The 22,207-nt window shown below is 45.8% G+C and overlaps 1 protein-coding gene across 11 annotated transcripts in view; it reads right to left on the bottom strand.

The window, feature by feature from the left end:
* ABLIM1 (actin binding LIM protein 1) overlaps window positions 1–22,207 on the bottom strand; it is a 187,168-nt gene that overhangs the window by 138,298 nt on the left and 26,663 nt on the right. For 10 of the 11 annotated variants that reach the window (XM_014546344.1, XM_014546346.1, XM_005874502.2 and 7 more), the window contains exon 1: window positions 21,196–21,464. The exons of the other annotated variant lie outside the window; for it this stretch is intronic. In XM_014546344.1, the coding sequence (XP_014401830.1) occupies window positions 21,196–21,436 (241 nt within the window). In that variant the 5' untranslated portion in view covers window positions 21,437–21,464. Of the gene's footprint in view, window positions 1–21,195; window positions 21,465–22,207 lie in introns of those variants that run through there. 11 annotated transcript variants of the gene reach the window in all.

Genomic DNA, 22,207 nt, shown 5'->3' with positions numbered 1-22,207 from the left:
TGCGCGGGGACTCTGCCCTTCGGCCGAAACCACTCGCTACAGCTGCCGCCGCCGAAACAAATGCAAAATTCCAGCGCCCTAATCTCTGGCCATGGACACCACCTTGCATTCCTCGCGCTGAAAGCGGGCCTGGCCCCTCCCGAGGGCTGTCTGATAAATGATTGCCAGAAGAGGGGGGCCAGCCGGGGACGGTGCCGATCGGTAAAACTAGTCAATTGTTAGCTTATCCGTTTCCTAGACCTGCTGCTTTCATGCTTTTGACAGCTTCTGTCAGACACACTGAATAAATAAAATTAGCCTGAGTCCAACGGGATGCTAGTGGCTCCCTTCAAGTTCATTCTCTCCACCTTCTAAGGTCCTGGAGGCTCAATTAAAATGAAAAATAAAGACACTCCATTTGCCCTGCGGGTCCCTCCCCCCCCTCCCCATTCAGGCTTACCTGAATGGGGGCGGGGTTGAGGGTGGGGACTAGGACAATGACAGAGAGCCTGGGAAGAGGATCTTTTCAGGGTTCAATTCCGCCTCCAGGATCAAATTCTGGATCAAATTAAAATCCTGACTTACCCAGTTAGGTAGGATTCTGACTCCCACCTTCTCCCTGCTTCATTGGACTTTTCTGGACCAACTCCTTGGATGTGTAGATGTGAGGGAGCAACCGTAGCTACAAAGTGAGGGGCAGTCACACCGCACCCCTCACCAGCCTGAGCCTGACCCCAGCAGCCTTGGCTTCTAACAAGGTTTTCGGGGTTTCTGACCCACAGGGTCACAGGTCACTCTCCTGGGAGCAGAGGGCGTGGGGGTTCACCGAGGCCCACCCCATTCCACCCCATCTCCCCAACCCAGATGGTTTGTTTAGTCCCCACCGCACTCCTATACATCCAGCATGTGGGGACAATGTGATGAGCAAGAGACGAAAAGACAGGCGCAGCCCCACCCCCGAAGAGCAGCAGATGGCCAGCACATCTTTCCCAACCAGAACGCACAGCCAGCATGAGCCTGTATTTACTGCAAATATTGTAACTGTTGGGTCTAGGAGCGCCAGGGTAATAGAAAAGATGAAGTCGATCTACCCCTTCATCTTTGACTCGGGGGTTGTGTTTATAGCTGAATTGCACCGGTGGGGCTGGGCCAGGCCTTTAGTGGGGCTTTCTGATGGTTCACAGTAGCAGATCTCAAGCAGCTGTGACATGCCTACCTCTGTGACTCAGGGCTGTGCTATTAATAGCTTGGGTGTCTCAGTCATAGGGCTAAGTCCACTCCAACCCCTGGTCGCCTTTTCTGTGACACATACTTCACCCACACTACTCCCTGCCTCCGCGGCAGCCCTGTAGGGTCATGGTTTTTTCCTAAGTCAGCAGCCAGCTGGAGGGTAAGCACCGAAGAGCCTTGAAGCAGCGTCTCCACCCTCCATTCATAAATACGAGCCAAGCATGAGAGCAGCAGGACCTCCAGTCCAGAGGGGTGGGCAGGGTTAAGAGCACAGAGGAGACGAGCCCTCTACATCCCCCAGTTTCCATGGCTGAAACAGCACGTGTCTACTTCTCCACCCTGATCACTCCCAGAGCCCTAAGGGGATGCTGACAAGCAAAGTGAACCTCCGAGAGCTCGAATTAGTTTGGTGCTGTGGGCCTCGCTGGTGACTTTATTTGATTATATTTTTGCTGCATAAATAGATTAGCACCTCATGGAGGCACTTCTCTCCAAGGCCTTCCTGCCATTCAGCTCAAAGCCAAGGGAACAGGGCTCCAGGCCTCCCTCCCTCCCGCTTCTCCCTCTGTCCCTAATGGAATGTGACAGTAAAATGCCATTGGGTTTCTAGCCCCAACCCAATCACACATAAGTGTTCCCGATACTATCAATGCAATCAGTTCAATTTCTCTTTTACTCAGGGCCATTTTGAGCCCTAAGATTTAAGTTTATTAATGAAATTGGTTCCTTATGACAGTTCTGAACCTACCTGCCTGCCCCTGTGGCTAACCTGCCAGGCCCTCTGGTTTAGAAAGGCTTGGAGCCTGAGCAGGCAGAGTAACAGCTGGTGCCCATTCATTTGCAGAGAAGCCTTTTTGAAAGGAAAATACTACAGAGAGGTTCAGAGCCCCCCCCCCCTTCCCGGGTTTTCCATGGAAAGAATTTTCCTGTACCTCAGTCAAAGTGAGTGAGTCACCAGCATTTAGTTGCTCAATAACAGTCATATGGCTAACGTCCCCCCAACCATCCGACACTGCGACTTTAGAATAAAAGCACCCACTCTGCACTTTCCAGATAACCAAAGAGGATATGACAAGTTATTTTTGGAATGTGGGAGAGTAAAACCAAATTGTTTCTGTCTCCTGGCCTGGGGCCGAATAGTTCAGAGCTTTCAGAAGCAAAGCAGAGATATTTTCTACTTGACAGTTAAAACTGCAAGAAGTGCAACAAAATAATATCAGGAAAACAATGAGAAATGTACAGCTCATAAGACGGCGGGGCATTTTCTTCGTATTTCTAGAAATGATTTCCAAAGGACTTAATCTCATTGCGCTCGGATGAGATAAGACCACACACCACAGACACCCACTCGGGATTTTATTTGGTGTTTTATTGCCCAAGCCGCCTTTTCATTCACTTACAAAATGAAGCAACGCTTGTCCACAAGGGACCAGAGGACAGAAACCATTTTGTTGGAGAGAAAAGCTTGGTTAGCACACAGCCAGCCGTTCTTGGCAGAACTCCAAGAGTGTGTCATTTCACCAGGAGCCATGCCAATGGAGAGAAATGCTGCCGCCTGGAAACCAGCGACCTGCCCGAGTCCACTTCCTCATTGCTCTCTCTCTTCCACGGAGCCGGGGATTGCCTGCTGCTCGTGCACCTGCGGGACAGGAAGTTCAGTTCCCCGCTGTGGCCAAGGACCCCAGGTTTCCAGGTAGCATCCCTCCACACCTTCGGACGCATTAGCAAAAGAGCCCTCCATGTCCTTTCTGGCAGAATTCAGCTGAAAGCAAACTCAAGAATGAGTTCCTCATTTGCTTTCTATTTAATGTTTACGTCTAGCAACCTCCCTGTGATATTTATGGAGCATCTACTGGATGCCAGGTACTGGGTTGGCAGTTTCAAAAGAAGGAGGGAGAAAGCACTGCTCGGGAGTTGCTTACCATCTAGTGGAGAGGGTGCACAGGCGCGCATGTTCTCAAGGACATGAGGAAGGTGCTAAGACAGAAGAAGGGTGCACAGGGTGCAGGGCAGGCTGAGCCCAGCAGGGAGCCAGGAGAGGCTCCCAGGAGGAGAGAACAAGCCAGGGCTGCCAAGTAAGAAAGGGGGGAAGCTCATTCCAAGTGGAGGTCACAGAGTGAGAAGGTATCAAATGGTTCCTTGTTCCGAGGAGAAGGCAAACTAAGGCTGGGGTGGTTGGTCACAGAGAGCTCTGGAGGGTGAACCTTAGAAGTGACGTGGTTGGAGTCTTAAACCTGAGCCATCAATTTCTTTCCAAGTTAAGATAAAAAAGAATTTGGCCGCATTTCAAAGGCCACCATGATCTGTTTCCAACCATGTTGCCTCCTTCCTCCAAACTGGGTTGTGTGGGTGAGCATGTCCAGTTTTGAACAGACTGCTGGCCATGTAACAGATGCCCAGAAAGTGTCCATGCTGATTAGTTTATCTAAATATTTCCCTGGTGAACTGGATAAAATGACAGCCATGCACATCTCACACGCACCACTTAAAGTAGCACACCAATTGGCTTATGCTTCTGGAGGAATGGTTTCATGTCCACACCCAGCTGTGAGCTCCATGAAGGCAAGGATGGTTCCGTGCTTTTCCGGACTCGCAAGAGCACAGTCTGCAGACATCCGGGGACAGGAATACTAGGGGTGCTTTCAATGCACCACCTGGCCCCCAGCCAAGGTCGATGCCTAGATTCTCTGGAGATGAAACCTGAGCTGCAGCCAGCTCCCTAAGTGACTAAGGACCACTGGCCTGGCACACCGGCCTGCATAAAGGGAGGGGAAAGGACATGAGATTTACAAACATCCTGACACTCACTGCAATCTCCATGACAATTTATTGGAAGTGATGGTTCCAAAGTTTCCTACAGTCTGAGAAAAATTCTTAAATGTCTGAGCCCTCTTGATCCTACTAACTCTCTTGTCCTCAACCGAGAATTCTTAGAATTTTTTCCATATGAATCTCACAGAACCAGTGTCCAGCAAAGTTCTTTTCCACGAGTTTTTAAAGTAGATTTTACGTTTGTATCCAAAACTTCCCCATGATCTTTCTCAGAAACCACTTCTGAGTAATAGGTTGCAGCTTGAGAAAATTACAAAACTTTTCTAAGGTGTATTTAATGTTCCCTATTTATAATCCACTAAGGATAGAAACTATAGAGTGAGTATAAAACCAGCCATTTTCCTACACGTGTACTGGAACCTGTTAGTCAGAATTCAATGGATCTTTTGATAGTAAAGAGTTTCACAAATTTTAGCCTAATTTCAGGTACATGAGAAGTTGAGAAGTACAGAAATAGCTCTGAGTTATTTTCAAAAACAGTTTACTATTAGCTTTATCCTTTAAAAATATTTTCCAGGTAGAAACACAGTTATTAGAATGGCAAATGATTACTTTCTATCATCTAGAAATACTGTGCCTTCCCTAACAACATACCATCTCTCTGGTACTTACATGTCACTACTGTGCTTAACTGTCCAGCCAAGGATGAGCCCAACAGGCCAAGATTCTGATGCTATTCGCCTATCTTAAAGGGTCCAATAATTAATGAAGGCTAAGGTATCAAGAAAGAAGACAGTGCAATGAAGAATGTGCACATTTATTTTTGTAAGAGATTATGGGCTCTTTGAAGGAAAGGATCGTTTGAGTCTCTAGCACACAGTGATAGGCACAAAGTAGGAATGCAATACTAAGCATACTAAGGAATGAATGTCACTAGCTTACCACAGCAATTATTTTTGTAAGAGATTATGGGCTCTTTGAAGGAAAGAATCATTTGAGTCTCTAGCACACAGTGACAGGCACAAAGTAGGAATGCAATACTAAGCATACTAAGCAATACTAAGGAATGAATGTCACTAGCTTACCACAGCAAGTCAAAACACTAGATAAGTATTAATTTTTACTCTCAAATAGACTGATTTGAGAATCTGACTTAAATTAAAAATAAATTCAGTCTCATATATAAACCAATTTAGCGACTGCTTGAAAGCATTTGCTAAGATGCAAACTAACAATTCGCCTTGGAGAGAAAGCAAGCTGAAAAGAAACCTAATCAGGGAGTCATTTCGTGAAGCCCCCTTACTCCCACTTTGTCATCCTTTACAGAGTGCCTACTGTGTGCCAGCCACCATGCTAGTCCCTTTACCTTCATCACCTCATTTAATCCTTAAAACATTAAATTATATGGATGAGGTAATAATATTACACTTTACACTTAAGGAAAGAATCCGGTTTGCGAGAATTTAAAGCCACAGACCCTCCTTTGACTTTATTGGGCCTTCCCTTTTACAGAGGTCATGAAAGAGCCTCCCTCCCCCCACCCCCACCCCCAACACAGACACTTTTTGAGTCAAGATACACTCAATACATTGACTCCTTTGGCGTTTCCAAAGGACCTGGCACACTGGAAATGTTGCACGTTGCCTTGTCTGTGTAAAACAATCTTCTCTCTTGATCCCTTACCCTCTGTTAGCTCTCGGACATCTTACACTAGAACCTGCCAGGTGAATAGCATCACTTGGCCGACTGCACTCGTTGTTGGCTGGACAGGAGAAGATGGTACCCAGGCCCACATAGCAAGTCTTCAAGATGCAAGTCAATTATCCATCGTGACTAACCGTTCTCAGCGAGTACCATTCCTCTGGTTGACATAGAGAGACAATTACAAAAATTGGGTGGAGGGGGTCACAGCAATTTTGCAAGGTTTACAAAGCCGACATTTGCTCCCCTCATTTAGCCTCACGGCGCTAATGATGCCCTGGCCTGTGTCCAGGCAACAATGTCTCTCATTCTCCCCCGACATTTCAGCCATCACCTGAGGGACAGGCCAAATAAGCATGCACATTGCATAACCATTCCTGCGTTTGCTTCCACAGGAAGGTGTCACTGTCACCCAGCACGCACCTCAGTGACTTTCCCCACTTTTTAGTACGAAGAGAAAAGGGATCATGCCACCAACTCTGGTTTGTAAAAACTCTAACTTGTATGAAAAAATAGGCATGAACTGCATGCACATGTGAGATGAAAACCAGAGTCCTAAGGCAGACTTGCCAAGGTTGCACAATTACTTAGAAATGGGTCAAAACCCTGGTGTCCTTCCTCCTACCCAGCGGTTGTTCCATGACGCCGCACTGGCCACACAGGCAGCCTGGTCTGACACAGCAGCGTCGGAACCCCAGCTGGGCCGCAGGCCGAGGGGCCTTGGGCAGATTACTTTCTTCGTGTGTGTGTGTTTCAGTCTCATCTGTGAGTGGCAATGACATGCTCCACATGTGAGGGTGTGTGGAGGACAGGGCTGGCTTCCTGGACATGCCACCTGTGTAGCTGCATAGGCTTTGGGCTCAGAAGGGCCTCCATTTGGTTTAATGCTTTGCTGTTGACATACTGAAATCTGCAATAATTTTATCTTTGAACTTGCGTTTTGTAAGTGAAGTCCAATGGGACAATGGAGCGTGCACACGAGCAGACAAGATGCGTGCAGTACGTGTTGCTGCTGCCCCATTCACATTTAGTGCTAGCCATGCCCGTGAGCGCTGAATTCCAGCGGATCCACGATGTGTGGGAATTCAGGGAGACTCAAAGGCAAGTGTTTCACATCTACGATCGACTAAACAGGGGTGATGAGAGTTCATTCCCATTCAAACCAGAATGTCTGCCTCGAGTGCACAAGGCAGGCAATGGTGTTCCAGGAAACACAAACAACCGAGGAGGTTAGGATATCTTTTCTTACCCACGTTACTAACTGTATTAGCCAAGCACTTGCTCTGAAAATGATGACACAGAGGAAAGGAAAAGAGAGGGCAGTCCATTTCCCCTTGCTCTCGCTCCTTCCTTCCTCACTGAGCCAAAGGTAGAGTGTTGGTGGAATGTGGTAGAAATAAAAAACAGTGGCGTTAGTTGTGGGCAGGAATCCTACCCTTCCGGAAAGAAGAAATACATATGGGCCTAGAATCTATGAAATCTTAATTGTGTAAGTTCAGTGATTCCACATAGGAGTGAAAGAATTTTATTTTTATTTAAAGTGGGCCCTGCACAGTATAAGCATACAAGGTAAAATTCATATGAATAATTTAAAGTGTTACTTTAGCCCGGCCAGTGTGGCTCAGTGTTGAGCGTTGACCCATGCACCAAGAGGTTGCTGGGATTCGAGCCTGCCACTTGGGCATTCCCTGTCAGGGCACATGCCAAGTGACAGGCTCGAACCCCAGTGAGTGCAAGAGCCAGCCAATCGATGTTGAACTCTCATCGATATTTTTATCTCTCTCTCTTCCTCCCCCATCCTCTCTCTCTGTAAAACTCAATAAAAAGTCTTTAAAAACACACAAACAAAAATGTTACTTTATTTAGGACAACAACTTTGTATTTTAGCACCTTTAATGGCACTTTATTCCTATGTTTTGATTGAATAAGGTGTCCTCCCCCCCGCCCCAACCCTCGTATTTTCCTTTTGCACTGAGCCCTGTCAATTATATACCCAGAATGGGGTGAGGATGAGAGTTGCTCTGTATGAAATGGAAGTGCTGGCAAGGAGGAGTGCGATGAAGGGTAATGACGATTGTTATTTAGTTTTTACTGCTTCATCAATTTACAACAGAATACGATAGAGAGCGGTAAATCCTATGGAGAAATATCTAAGCTGGAAGGTGGAGAGTGTTGGGTCAGGAGTGTGGTTTTAAGTGAGTGGTGGAGGAAGGCCTCTTCGAGGGCATTTGCGTCAGCCTGAAGATCCGAGGCAGAGGGATAATAACAGCAAGGATTCTGAGCTGGGAGCTCACCTGGTGTGTTCCAGGCAGTGAGGAGGCCAGCGAGGCCCGAGGCACTGACAGCAGGAGTGGAGTTGGAGAGGCCACGGAGTTAGGGCCCTAGGGGTCATTGCAAAACCTTGGCTTTTACCGTGAGTGAGGTGGGAAGTCACGGAGAAAGTCGCATGATCTGCCTGTCATTTCCACAGGATCCTCTGGCTTCTGTGTGGTGACTAGAGGGAAGGGGAGTCGGCAAAGATGCCAATTGTTGAATTTGTGCATGAAGTTAAAAAGAGTTCAAGGGTGAAGTAATGACACAACAGAATGAGACGAAGAAAAAGGTTGCAGAAGTAAGAAACAAAAGCTGAGGACAAGAGAGTATAATAGTAATGAAGGAAACACCCAAGAACAGAATAGACACTGAGGAAATATCTAATCCCTAACATAGGACAAAGTTTGAGTTGATCTGGATGAATGCGGAAGAAAGAGCCAAAAACAATGAGAGAAAACCAAATGTACAAAAAAAGGAAGACTGAAAAAAACTTGTCCTAGAAGTACAGAACCTAAGAAGCAGAGTGTTCAAAGACCTAATACACAAGACTGTCCTGGAAATGAAGATTTAAAGAGTATGGGTATCCTACTTAGGCGAAATTTAATACAGAATGCCAACTCCAAGTCTTGGCCTAAGCTTTTGACTTTCAAAGGATACCATTCTCCAGATATCCAGACAGAAGAGACCTATCACCCACACAGTAACACCTGGAAGTCTTGAGGGAAACTCCCATGCAGCCAAAATGTTGTTCAGACATAAAGGCAATGGCCAACCACCACAAACAGAAAGGTGCTCCTGAAATACTACCACAAACTCTTCACAGGAAAACATCCTGACAACAACATCTAGCCAACTAAGAGATGAGTCAAAATAAACTCAGAATGCAAATATTACAGTAAAAGGACTAGCAATGAATTCTATTAAATATAAAAGAGATGCCAAATTAGTGCATTATGGTGATAGAAGAGAATGGCAATGTTAGGAACAAAGAAAGTAAAGAACAATATGAAAACAATAGTACAACAACAGAAATCAGGAGGTGGGTAGGAGAGAAGTACAAGAGTGCTACTGTCCCTGTGTTCACAGCAGGGAGGGTGATTTGCACCTAACTGTCCAGGATTCTTGCTCTAAACATCTCATAGGAGCTCTCAAACCACATCACCCAATTGCTTCATCTTTGCTTGGAGAATATACTGCTTTTATACTTCAACTCCTGTTTCTTGGACTTGGGAAGGCAAAGGGTATCTATCACAAGGCAAATATATTTCAGGGTTTCTTTAAGAAAAGGGAGATGGCACACCTTTACCTTTGTACTGATTATATACAGGTTCTTAGTGCAAGAGCCAAAATTGTTGCTAATTTATTTCTATCTAGAATTTCCATAGCATCTTTCCTCCAGAGAGGCTGCTGAATGAGGGGGGGGGGAAGATGATACACTGGTTTTAAGGACAGCCACAGAGGGTTTTATTTTTTTCTAGGTATTTAACCTGCATATTCATGAAAATACCATGGAATTCCTCATGACAAGACTTTCACTTATCAACATAGAGTCCTGCCCAGGTGTGTGTAATGCTATGCCTTGGGTCCTCCATCTTCTTTTCATCCCATCTGTCCCTCTTTCAAGTAGGCACTGAGCCATATGACTTCTCACCTTGGGTATGGCTCACTGAATTGTTAGCAGACATGGGGCAATGGAGGAAACCATACATCGGAGGGCCAAACACTTAAAATTTATATCCTGTCTTGGAAAAAATGGGCTGAGCCAATTAGGTTTTCATGCCTGGGAATCTGAACTCAGAGACATATAGAGAAGTCCCAGTCAGTAGCAGGTACTTCTATGTATTAAAAGATCAAGTAAGGCCAGGCTTGGGGTAGTCTTCCAGAGACATGCAGATACCAACATTCCAAGGGGTGGTGTGTCAGAGGAGGCCAGCTGGAGGGGAGGACCGTAAGATGTTCCCCAAAACTGAACTGATGGTCCCAGGGCAGCTTCCTGAGGCCCGGCTGCTCAGCATTTCCTGGCTTCCTGGGAGATCTCCATGTGCTGTTGTACACTATACATACTAGTACATTCCTCCCTCTTGGATTGTTCATATCTCCTTGGCATTCACCTCTACAAGTCAAGCCTAGTAACATCACAATCAGTGAGTTAATGCACCTGAAAGCAGCTTTCAAACAATGACAGGTGGGGAGGTGGCAGATAAATACCCCAGCTTCCTAGTCCCTCGGCTAAGATATCCCCGAGGTATGCTCTGCACTATCTCCCAGAGTTCCCAATCACTTGAGCTTTGGCTGCCCACACTGGTAACTAGTTTGATAATTCACCTTTTATTAGCTTCAGTTCCTTATCAGTGTTTCCTGGGATCAAATAAATGACATGCCCTTGAATCCTTGCCCTGGGGTCTGCTTTTGGGGGGTGGAGTGGGGGAGGTCAGCACAAAAGAGAATCTCAGTTATCCATATTTTTTATGCTTAAGAAGAAGGAACAATTTGTCTTGATCTACTGATCACTTTCAACTAGTCCTCAACTTTAATTACAGAGACAGATTGATTCTAAAGAGAATACTACCCTGAGGAGACCAAAGATGCTCATCAGACAGAATAGATTATTGTTTCTCAAGAGAATCAATAATTAATTGGATCATTTTATTGTACAAACACAATGGAATTTGAATGCACACACACTGTGCTGAAGTGCTTCCTCCTTTAGAATATGTAAATGAGTCTACTTGGATTAACTCAGGTCACAGGGGTCAGATCTAACAACTGCCTCATAGACAAATATGCCCCCCAATGTCTTCTAAGCCTGCAGTTGTTTTAGGGGAAAGGATGTGCTTCATGACATTTATCAAGCTCTATAGAAATGAGTCATTTTATAATAATACTAGAGGCCTAGTGCACGAATTTGTACACGGGTGGAGTCCCTCGGGGTGGCCTGCAGGGATCAGGCTGAAACCGAAGTCCAATGCCGCCTGCAGCTCCTACCTGCCACTCCCGCTCATCCTGGCCCCACTGTGCCTGCCATGGGCTTGCGCCCAATCAGTCCCTGATTGGGAGAGGCTCGCGCTGCCATAGCAGCGTTCACCAGCAATGAGCGCTGTGTCTGGCACCCTCCCAAGAGAAGTGGCCTGTGGAATCATGCTGAAACCAGCTTTTCGACATTCCCCGAGGGGTCCCAGATTGCGAGAGGGCACAGACCAGGCTGAGGGACCCCACCGGTGTACGATTGGGCCGGGGAGGGACCGCGGGAGGGCTCCATGGCATGTCCGGCCCATCTCGCTCAGTCCCCATCTGCCGGACCCCAGCAGCAAGCTAACCTACAGGTTGGAGCATCTGCCCCCTGGTGGTCAGTGCACATCATAGTGAGCGGTTGAGCAGCCTTACCATATCATTAGCTTATTACGCTTTGATTGGTTGTTCGGTTGTTCTGCCATTTGGTCTATTTGTAAATTACCCTTTTATTATATAGGACTAGAGGCCCAGTGTACAACATTCATGCACTTGGGGGGTGGAGAGTGTCCCTCAGCCCTGCCTGTGCCCTTTTGCAGTCCAGGAGCCCTCGGGGGATGTCAGTTGGACATCCTTAGCACTGCTGCAGAGGCAGAAGAGGCTCCTGCCAACACTGCTGCGCTCGCCAGCCATCAGCCTGGCTTCTGGCTGAGCAGCGCTCCCCCTGTGGGAGCACACTGACCACCAGGGGGCAGCTCCTGCATTGAGCGTCTGCCCTCTGGTGGTCAGGGCACATCAGAGCAGCCGGTCATTCTGCCATTCGGTCGATTTGCATATTACCCTTTTATTATATAGGAACTCCATTGTATTTACACATATACATGGGCTCTCTTTAAACATTTTTAAGTAGCTACATGTTGCTGCAATTCAACCAAAGATTGTGCTGGTACTATATGCCATATGCCAAGTCAGCATATTTTTGAAAGAGGTATAGAAGGTGGTTTTATTCCCTTCCTCCCTTCTCACCATTCCCCAGCAAGATGGAAAACACTCTGCCTCTGTATTGGGTTTGTTGGGGTTTGAGTAAATGAGAAGACAGGGAGGGATATTATTAGAACTTATATTCTTCTTGGTTTTGGATCTGGATTACACAACATGTTTTTCCCTCTCTGAATAAAAAGAGTGCTGAGCATTTACCAATACAATTCAGTGGATAGTAGATCTGCACACAGAAAAAAGCAACTAAGCCACAAAAACAGCATTAAACCAAAGCATCACACAATTGAAGGCAAAGTGGGCAAAATCAGGGAAGAATGAAGAGAAATAAATTACTGCTGACTCATTAATTGTAGGTAACAAATATTTACTGAGTACATACAATACATGAAACCTCACAGAAAGGGGGCTGACAGTGGTATAGAGAGCAAAGATGTCTAGGGTAAGCCCTCAGTGACTTTACATTCTAGCAGGGCAAATAGCATGAGTATGTAAATAACTCTGAAAAGAGGTAGAAGGGGACTGGAGTAGAGATACTGAGAAACTGCTAGAAAGATTTGAAGGAAGGAATGCTTGTCACTTAGCAAATGAGAGAGAGGAAAGCTTCAAGTAGAGTGTGGGCCTCCCCAAATACAGGAAGAGTTCCAGAAAGTTGGTTGGGTTCAATATCTTTCACCAGCTGTTACTGATAGAAAATGAACTAGACCGCTCCTGGCATCTAGATAAACTAACCAAGAAATGTGTTGGAAGTAGCTGCTTGAATCCTCTTTAAACTCTTAAAATAGACTAACTGAACCATGGTCTATGTTAGATCAAATTCAGCTGAAATATTACTAAACAAAAGAACAGCACATAGCATTTCCATCAATGATAACGGTAGAACAACTGATGACCTCAACAATTGGATTCAGAGTTATTTATTATGAAGCAGTCAGTGTCCCTGCAATGGAGCTCGCCACCAAGTGATTACAGAGGTTGACTGTACCCTTCAGGGACAGGTCTGGCCTGAGGAAAAGATAACAGATGAACATAGCCAGCTACATACTGAAATCACATGATAGCACTTCAGAGAAAAGAGTGATAGGAAACAGAACTGGATTCATTCTACAAGGAGAGCAAAAGTTAAGCACCCCCACATAGTCTAGTGATGTCAACAATGACCTTAGAAAATGATCCAGGTCATGATGGATGGCAAGGGAGAAGCCTGGTGCTGGCAGTGGCTCCAATACTTCGAATTTTATTCCCAGGCCCATTCTTATTCCATGGGGACCCATTTTGTGTCATGGGAATGCCCCCTCTCCACTGAGCTACATGCCAACCTCTGTGAGCTGGAGTTTTCTGGGCACCGTGAGTCAGAACATCCCTGAGGTCCTCTGATTCATTTCAGTTACTATCTATGGCTACAGAACTTGGATGAGGAAAGAGCTCTAAACAGCAACCAAACACATCGTGGGGGCGAAGGCACCTGCAGCCTGAAGAAAGGAACCAGCTAATGTCTTGGTTCAGGTCCCACCTTCCTTTACATGATATGCTTGCAGACCTTTACATTGTAGGGACAGAAGGGGCTTTGAAGATGACGACTCAGGATGCAACTAGACATGAATGCACACATGGGATTTTTCATTTTAGTGAAAACTATTTGGGGAACAGCTTTGACTTAGTTTAAAAGTGTACTAAGTGCAATTTTAATGCAAAATAATGTAGTCACGGGAGAAGTGATTTTTAAGGTCCTCAAACAGTCAAATATAGAGTTACCATGTGACCTAGCAGTCCCACTCCTGGGTATATATCCAAGATAATTGAAAACATATGTCCACACAGTGTTCCCAGCAGCATTATTCATAATACCCCCAAAGCAGAAACAATCCAAATGTCCATCAGCTGATGAGTAGAAAACCAAATGTGGTATATCCATAAAATGGGATATTATTTGGCCACAAAAAGGAATGAAGCAGTAATAGATGCTACAACATCGATGAACCGTGAAAACATCACACTACGTGAAAGAAGCCAGACTCAAAAGGACACAGATTGTGTGACTCCATTTGTATGAAATGTCCCGAATAGGCAAATCCATTGAGACAGAAAGTAGATCAGTAGCTGCCAGGGGTTGGGGAGGGTCGGCAATGGGGAAGGTTGCTTTCAGGGGTGATAAAAACTCTCTGCCATTACATTGTGGCGATGGTGGCACAACTCTGTGAATATCCTTAAAAACACAGCCACATGTTCAATGGCATATTTTCATGGCATGTGAATTATATCTTAATTTTGAAACTGTATGAAGTACCTTATTTATCAAGTGCTGTGTTATACACTGGAGACACAAAGACCATGAAGACCATTTTCCTGCCAATAAGAATCCAGGCAGGGAGAGACGTGCAGACAGACAGATGTGACCAAGCAGAAGGTGCTGGATGGGCATTAGTGTGGCATTAGGAAGGCCCCTAAAGAGGGAAAGTCTGAAGAGACTTTGCAGGACAGCTTCACCTGAGCTGAATCTCAACTGAACTGAAACACTTCACAATCCCCTGTCTTCTCTCCTGCCATGTTAGATGGGGAGAAGGAAGGCTTGCTCTTTACCTAATTCCACCTCTAACTTACACAGCAGAGCTTGGGAAAGTCACTCTACTTCTCTGGGCCTCAGCCCGCCCCGCGCCCCCCTCCCTGTGGGAAGGTGTTGACAGCAATGCAGGTAGTACTATCCACACTTTACTTGTGATAAAACTGAAGTTCAGTCCTGGCCGGTGTGGCTCAGTTTGTTGGGTGTCATCCTTTGCACCAAAAGGTTGCTGATTTGATTCTCGAGGTCGGGGCACATCCCTGGTGGGGGGCGTGCAGGGGGCAGCCAATGGATATCTCTCTCATCGATGTTTCTCTCTCTCTCTCTCTCTCTCCCTTTTTCCCTCTAAAATCAATAAAAATATTTCTTAAAAACCTGAAGCTCAGAGGCACTAAGTAATGTGTTCAGATCACACATCTAAAAAGAGTGGTGCTGAGCTTTGAACTTAGCTGGGTAGTTTGACCCCACAGGATTGAATTCGCGGACACTGCACCATACTGCTTCTCCTAGCCTCGGCTACTTGAAGACAGGGAGACAATTTCATGTCCACTGCATTCTAGCACAGTGATTTGATTTCTGCAAACATTCATTCATTCATTAACTTGCATGTTTACAGCCTATTTCCATGCCAGGTGCTATAATGGAACAAAAATATGACTGTAGCTCCCTGTGTGCCCTCAGAGAGAGAGGAACTTGAGGTGCCGAAAGAGAGGCTTAGCAACAGGCAACTCCAGCAGCCATACGTACAGGATGCTGTGGAAGCACAGAGAAAGTGGGGCGAGGGTAAGATGAGCCTGCCAGCGGAGGACAAGCTTAAGTGAACCCTTTCTGAGGAACCGGGAGGGGGTGCTTGGCAGCAGAACAGCACATACAGGGAGGCCCAAGGTGACAGGGTCCTTCAAACCTCTGTGACAAAGAAGTCTGGTGTGGGCTAATGGTAGGACATGATGGACAGGCAGGGCCGGACTGGCAAGGGCTGAAAACTATGTTTCTGGGAAATAGGATCAAACTAATGGAATAGGAAGCCTGAGGAAGTCAATAGGGTTATTGATAACTACACATCAAAGAAGAAATGCAAACATCTGATGCTTTATCCCAGAGCTGAAATCTCAAATCTCTCTCTTTCTGTCCTCCCCAGACAGAAGAAACTGCCTGCCACCTCTCATTTCCATCCCCAGCAGAATAAAAGTCAAACTGAGGTGGCTGTTTTGAGGGAACCACGTTCCATCAATACACCAGACGTGGCGATGGTGGCCTGGTGGGCGGAGGAACTGCAAGCCCAGATTCCTGCTTCCACTATGTGTTCAGAACAGCCACCAGTCAAAGGCGTCACTCAAGAGAACCGGACGCCCTCCCGCCCCCCTTGCCGTATCTCCCAGGGTACACATTTTCCACAGCCAGGTCAAACACTTCACGCTGAGTCTGAGGTCTACACAGTATTAAAAATGTTTTCCCAACACAGCCTCTGACATCATGATAATACAGCTCCAAGGAGACTTGAGGAAGATGCTCTTCAAACTGTGGACAACAAAGTCCTTTTTAGCTTTTGGCCCACATGTCCATGACCTTCCTGGCCCTTCGATATATGTGTCTGCTCTATGGGGTTGGGATTAGTGATAGCAAATGGGATGAAAGGGAACATGAAAAGAAAAGCTATAGAATTACAGTGTTATATGTTCCGAGCATATAACAAAACAGGTTGAGAGCACTTCAGTGTTTAAACAATAATGTATAAACCCCACGAGGTTCCCTCAGTGCTGTGGTAAACCTGAGCATTTGGGTCTTGGGGAGACCATCCCACATGAAGATGATCCCTAGGACTGTACTGCACAGCAGGTGCTTGACACAGAGCACAGTCACCTTCCTGCCTTCAGGAACATGAGCTGCTTTTCCAGGAGGGCACTGCCATGTCTACTTTGGTCCCTGGTCTCAAGGGCAGAACATTCTGCTTTGGGATTTGGACTCAGCTGACAACATAATCACTGCATCCTTCCCAGATGTCCTTGGGGCTTTTGATAACAGTGCCAGCCTCTTCTTGTTTGTTTGTCAAGAAGGAAGTTGCCCTAAATATGCTCATTCATTTGTGCTAGACCCAAAAGCTCACAAGGACAGAAAGAACAAGGATTCTAGCCCGGCCAGTGTGGCTCAGTAGTTGAGTGTCAACCTATGATCCAGAAGGTCATGGTTCGATTTCCAGTCAGGGCACATGCCTGGGCTCGATCCCCAGTGTGGGGCACGCAGGAGGCAGCCAATCAATGATTCTCTCTCATCACTGATGTTTCTATCTCTTTCTCCCTCTCCCTTCCTCTCTGAAATCAATAAAAAATATATTAAAACAAACGAATGAAAAAACTTACTTTAAGCTCCTACAGTAGGGTGAGGAGAAAATCATGTACAGATACTTATATTTATGAACTAGAGATGTTTGCTAATTTTCCTGGCACAAATAACTTATTTTATAAGAGAATCGTCAATGTGAGTAGCTAAGGTAGTAAGTTTACATTATTTACTAGTTATAAGTGTGCCCGTGCTCAGCAAGTCTCACGGATGACTTGCCCTTATGCTCCTAGGGTGGGACCATCCAGCATGATGGTCAAGACCTGAACGTGGGTGTCAGGCCAACCTGGGTCCAAGTCTAGCTCTTTCACGGACTCCCTGTGTGACTTTTAACTGCAGATGCCTCAGTTTCCGCATTTGTAAAAGGAGGACTAAACGCAAGACGTGCTTGCTTGTTGAGTTATTAGGAATATTAAGTGGGACACTTAGCAAGCACTTGGTGCAATGGTGGAGACAAAGCAGGCCCTCAATGAATGACAACTGCTCTAGATCGTTACTGCATCCACAGTCAGAGAGGGTTACATCCATGTGCAGAAGCTATTCTTTTATGTTCCCTGATACATTTGCTTCCTCTACATGTCCCAGCTTCTTGCCAGTTCCTTGTTTGTTCTTAAATGGGGAAAACAGTTCCTTTCCTGCTGATTTCCGAGGGTTGTTTTGAGCCTGACAAAGGAGAGACTCGTGGCGGGGCACTGGGAAAAGCATGGAGCCCCACACAACCCAAACAGGAGCTGAGCCCTGACAACAACAGGAAGCCGCGGCATCTTGAGGTCTTTCTGGCAGCTGCAGGGGGCCTTTGCCAAATACCCCCGAGTGTCCTGCCAGGAGCTGCTCCTGAATGCTCCCGGCTCCACGAGCACAGGACACGCTTGACTGCAGGAAGGTGCGCTTCCTCCAAGCCCCTGTCCTAAACAGGATGCTCCGAGCACACGGAGACACTTCCTGGGAATCCCACTTCCTGTGCTGGGTTTATAGTCCCGGGGGACCTCTATTGCATCACAACAGTAAAAAGGCAAACAACAGAAATCATTTCTAAAAAAGTAATAAACTATCTTATTGTTTCTCTTGTAGCTAAAATTTAGTGGATGCATGTGGGTGCTGCTATAGAACTTTGATATGCATGTTGTTATTTAATCTTCATAATCAATACTTCCCTTAGACTTGGGCAAGCAGAGCCCCTGCCCCAAACTATACCTTCCTCCAAAATGTCTAAGCCCCTTTCTTAGGACCAGCTGGGGCCAGCAGTGTTCTCTAGGCGGCTCTCTCATGATCCTCTACATCTCTCCTATGCTGGGCAGAAGGTTGACCAGATGCCCTGAGCAGCTCTGGGGCTCCTGCTGATGAGCTATCTCAGGCCCTGGACCCAGTTCAAGTCCAGGAAGGAAGTCCAGTGAACATTCACTCTCTCAGGCTGCCATAGCATTTCTTTCCCATAGTTGAGCAAGATTAGGTAGGTGGTTGACACACTGATTTGGAGCAACTCAAATTATTTGTACAATACAAAGGCCTCACAAAGATATATATATTTTTATATATATATATGGCTTATGGACCCATAGACCCTAGGGGAAGACCTGCTCATAGCAATCATATAAGGTATGCATTCTTCTGCATCCTTACAGATGGGGAAACCATGACCTGGAGATTTAACTTCCCCAAATAATATAATTAGTAAGCAGAAGAATAGGGACTTAAATTCTGGAATGTCCAACTCCAAAGCCACACAGTGAACTAATCACCTCAATTTCGTTATCTGCCTCCACTAAGATACGGATATCTCAATGGTGGGTACCCTTCCCTTCACCCAGGACTCTCTTTGATACTGTTGATTCTCTTGTTCTCTTGTGATTGAAACTACTGACAAGCTTTTGTCCAGCACACTCTCATCCAACCACTATTTACCTGGTCTCCCTTTGACTTCCTGCCTTTTCCCATGGGCAGACCTTATCTCTTTCATGAGCATCAACAGCTCATTCCCAAGAGTCTGATTTGAATCTCTTTCAGTAGAAGCACCAGACTCACTCACAATAAAGCATTAGCTCCAGCGGAAATAGAATGTTTAGTTTTTACCTCTAATTGTGGAATAACCTTTTTTTCTCAATAAAGAATTTCAGGTATCTGCCAGCATACAAACCAACATTTGAGAGAGGTGCCCTAACTGCAATAGGCATGGCCAACTGGTTCTGAACAAAGGTAGGGTAGCTTATAAGGGGGCCAGGGGCAGACGTCATGTGTTCTCCATCCCACTCTGAGCTCCCCTAAAAAGGGTGGAGACTGTTGGGGAGTAAGAGAGCCAAGGAACTGCCAATACCAGCCTTGTTGGACTGGTGTCCTGTCCTGCCTTAGCACTGATCTACTAGCCAGCCCCTCCCTGTTCCAATGAAAGCTCAGTACAGCCAGATATAAAATACTACTTCATACCACTAGAGGCCACACTAGGATGACTAGGATAAAAATGTCAGATAATAGCAAGTGTTGGCAAGCTTGTGGAGATATTGGAACCTTTATTGCTGTTGGTGGGAATGTAAAATGGTGTGGCCACTTTGGAAAACAGTCTGGGGGTTCCTCAGAAGGTTAAACATAGGAGTTACTATGTAACTGAGAAATTCCACTCCTAGGTATGCACCAAAGAAAATGGAAAACATATGTCCACACAAAAACTTATATATGATTGTTCACAGAAGCAATGGTTGCAATAGCCAAAAGGCAGAAACAATCCAAATGTCCATCCACTGATGAATGAATAAACAAAACGTGGTCTATCCAGACAATGGAATATTATTTAACCACAATAAGGAATGAAGTACTGGCACATGAGACAATATGAATAAGCCTAGAAAACATGCTAGACAAAAACTATTCTATGGATTTCACTCATCTGAAATGTCCAGAAGAGGGAAATCTTTTGAGACAGAAAGCAGATTAGTGGTTTCTTAAGGCTGAGGGTGGGGTGGAGAGGTTGGGGTGGGGGTGGGGTAGTAGCTAAAGGGCACAGGTTATCACTCTGTCTCTCTCTCTCTCTTTTTTTAAGTGTTTTTTAAAGGGCAAAGATTATCTCTCTGTCTCTCTCTCTCTTTTTTTTAAGTGTTTTTATTAATTTCAGAGAGAGGAAAGGAGAGGGGAGAGAGGGACAGAAACATCAATGATGAGAGAGAATCATCTTGTCTCCTGCACGCCCTACCCTGGGGATTGAGCCTGGGACCCAAGCATGTGCCCTGACCAGGAATCAAACTGTGACCTCCTGGTTCATGGGCCAATACTCAACCACTGAGCCACACTGGCTGGGCTCTTTGAGACAATATATTCTAAAGTTCACAATGGTGATGGTTGCACATATCAATGAACATATAGAATATACTGAGTTTACAGAGTTCAAATGGGTATGATATAGGAATTATATTTCAATAAAGCTGTTAAAATTAATTGCAAAAAAAAAAACCAAAGCACCCAGTATAGGTTAACTCCCTTATCTCACCTGACCTTAATCTGACCCTGCTCTCCTTCCCAGCTGCCTAACATGGTATTTGTTTTGCTCTCTGGCTCATGTGGCTCATCTTCACATATTTGTAGGGCCCGTGGCTAAGACCCTCCTGCCTCCTGTACTAGCTCTGGTGCTGATGTTGACAAGGAGTGAGTGGTTGGGTGGGTGTCATCATCATGAATAAAGGCACCATTATAACTTCAGAGTCTGAGCACTCCCAGGTCCAATTCCCCTGTCCTCAGCCTGGGCTTTCCTCACTTCTTTCCAGGCAGATGGGCCAGTGACCACGTTTCAATGAGCTTCATTGAAAAGAAGCCTCAACAAGTTCTTTCAACATTATAAACGCTTTCTCTTCTTTTGTTTGTAGATATTTCATAAGATGAGCCTTTCGGAGGCAGTGACACAGTTTAGACCTCAACTTTACTTAGGTCATTCTTTCCTCATGTAAAGGTCATTCTTTCCTCATGTCAAGGCTATTCTTTCCTCATGTCAAGGTCATTCTTGGCTCATGTCAATGGGCTGCCCTCAGTATTTCTTTTCCATTCATCAGCTATCACATGAAAGAACAGCATCTATCGTTAAAAATCTTTCTTTCCCATCATACTTCCTACTTTGACAATTATTAGTACCAAGTTCGCAAAGAGACACATTTATTACTAAGATTATAAATCATGGACAAAAACACCCTCAGAATTTAGCTCCCCAGCTGTATTTAAGTTACAGTCTCCATTCCTCCCACCCTCACCCCATTAATTACACACTAAGCATCGTGTTTCCTTGGAAGAATATGTTATGGAAGAATGGTTCTAGATAGTCCTTTATTATTTAGCCAATCAGAAAACACACAGCCATGTCCAGAGCGGGCTCTCTCACTTACCCGGAGGATCAACGTTGCTAAGCACGTGCTGGGACGGGCAGCAGACCTCAGGGTGCAGGAACAGCAGGTGGGTGATGGTGGCACGTCTGTGCGTGGGGTAGGGGCTCCCACTGACACTCACATCCTTGACCACCAGCCTCCGGTACGCGCCTCTGGAGCTGGGTCTCTCAGAGGAGGCGACCTTGCTTTTCTCAGAGCCGCACAATTTCCCCAGACACTTTAAACCGAGCAAGGAGGGCATCTTGGCACGGACTCCAGAGAAATGAGAAACAGACACCGGGATCCCAAGCAGCTGTGCCTCCCACACTCTCCAGACTCCTTATTGTTTGAGTTCTCACTGCCCAGCAAAGAAGATTAAGGAAGATGAATGCAAGCGATTACCTCAAGAGCTTAGGGCTCCCTGTATGCAGAAGGTCAGGTATAATAACAGCTGCTACCGGAACCCAAGACTGTGCCGGTCTGAGACATGAGAGCACATTCAAAATCAGATTCATTTCCAGAGCAGGCGGAAGGAATAGCGGCAATATCTGAAAGAACACACTTGCAAATATTCCTAGAAGGTTCAATATCAGCTGGTAAGACTACTGGGAATCGGACTCGATTGTATAAAATCTAAAAATGCAAACCAGCCCTAAAAGGGTTGCTCAGTGGTTGGACCATTGGCCCTCAGAATGAAGGGTCACGGGTTTGATTCCGGTCAAGGGCACATACCTCAGTTGCAGGCTCAACCCCTGCCGCAATTGGGGCGTGGTTCATGGGTCAATACTCAACCACTTAGCCACACTGGCTGGGCTCTTTGAGACAATATACTCTAAAGTTCACAATGGTAATGGTTGTACATATCAGTGAACACATAGAACATACTGAGTTTACAGAGTTCAAATGAGTATGATATAGGAATCATATCTTAATAAAGCTGTTAAAATTAATTGCAAAAAAAAAACAAAGCACCCAGTATAGGTTAACTCCCTCTCACCTGATGACCTTAATCTGACCCTGCTCTCCTTCCCAG

The sequence above is a fragment of the Myotis brandtii genome, unplaced genomic scaffold, assembly GCF_000412655.1.
Source record: "Myotis brandtii unplaced genomic scaffold, ASM41265v1 scaffold441, whole genome shotgun sequence".
NCBI lineage: Eukaryota > Metazoa > Chordata > Mammalia > Chiroptera > Vespertilionidae > Myotis > Myotis brandtii.
The sequence above is the reverse complement of the archived record's forward strand: the minus strand, read 5'-3'. Positions and strand labels throughout refer to the sequence as shown.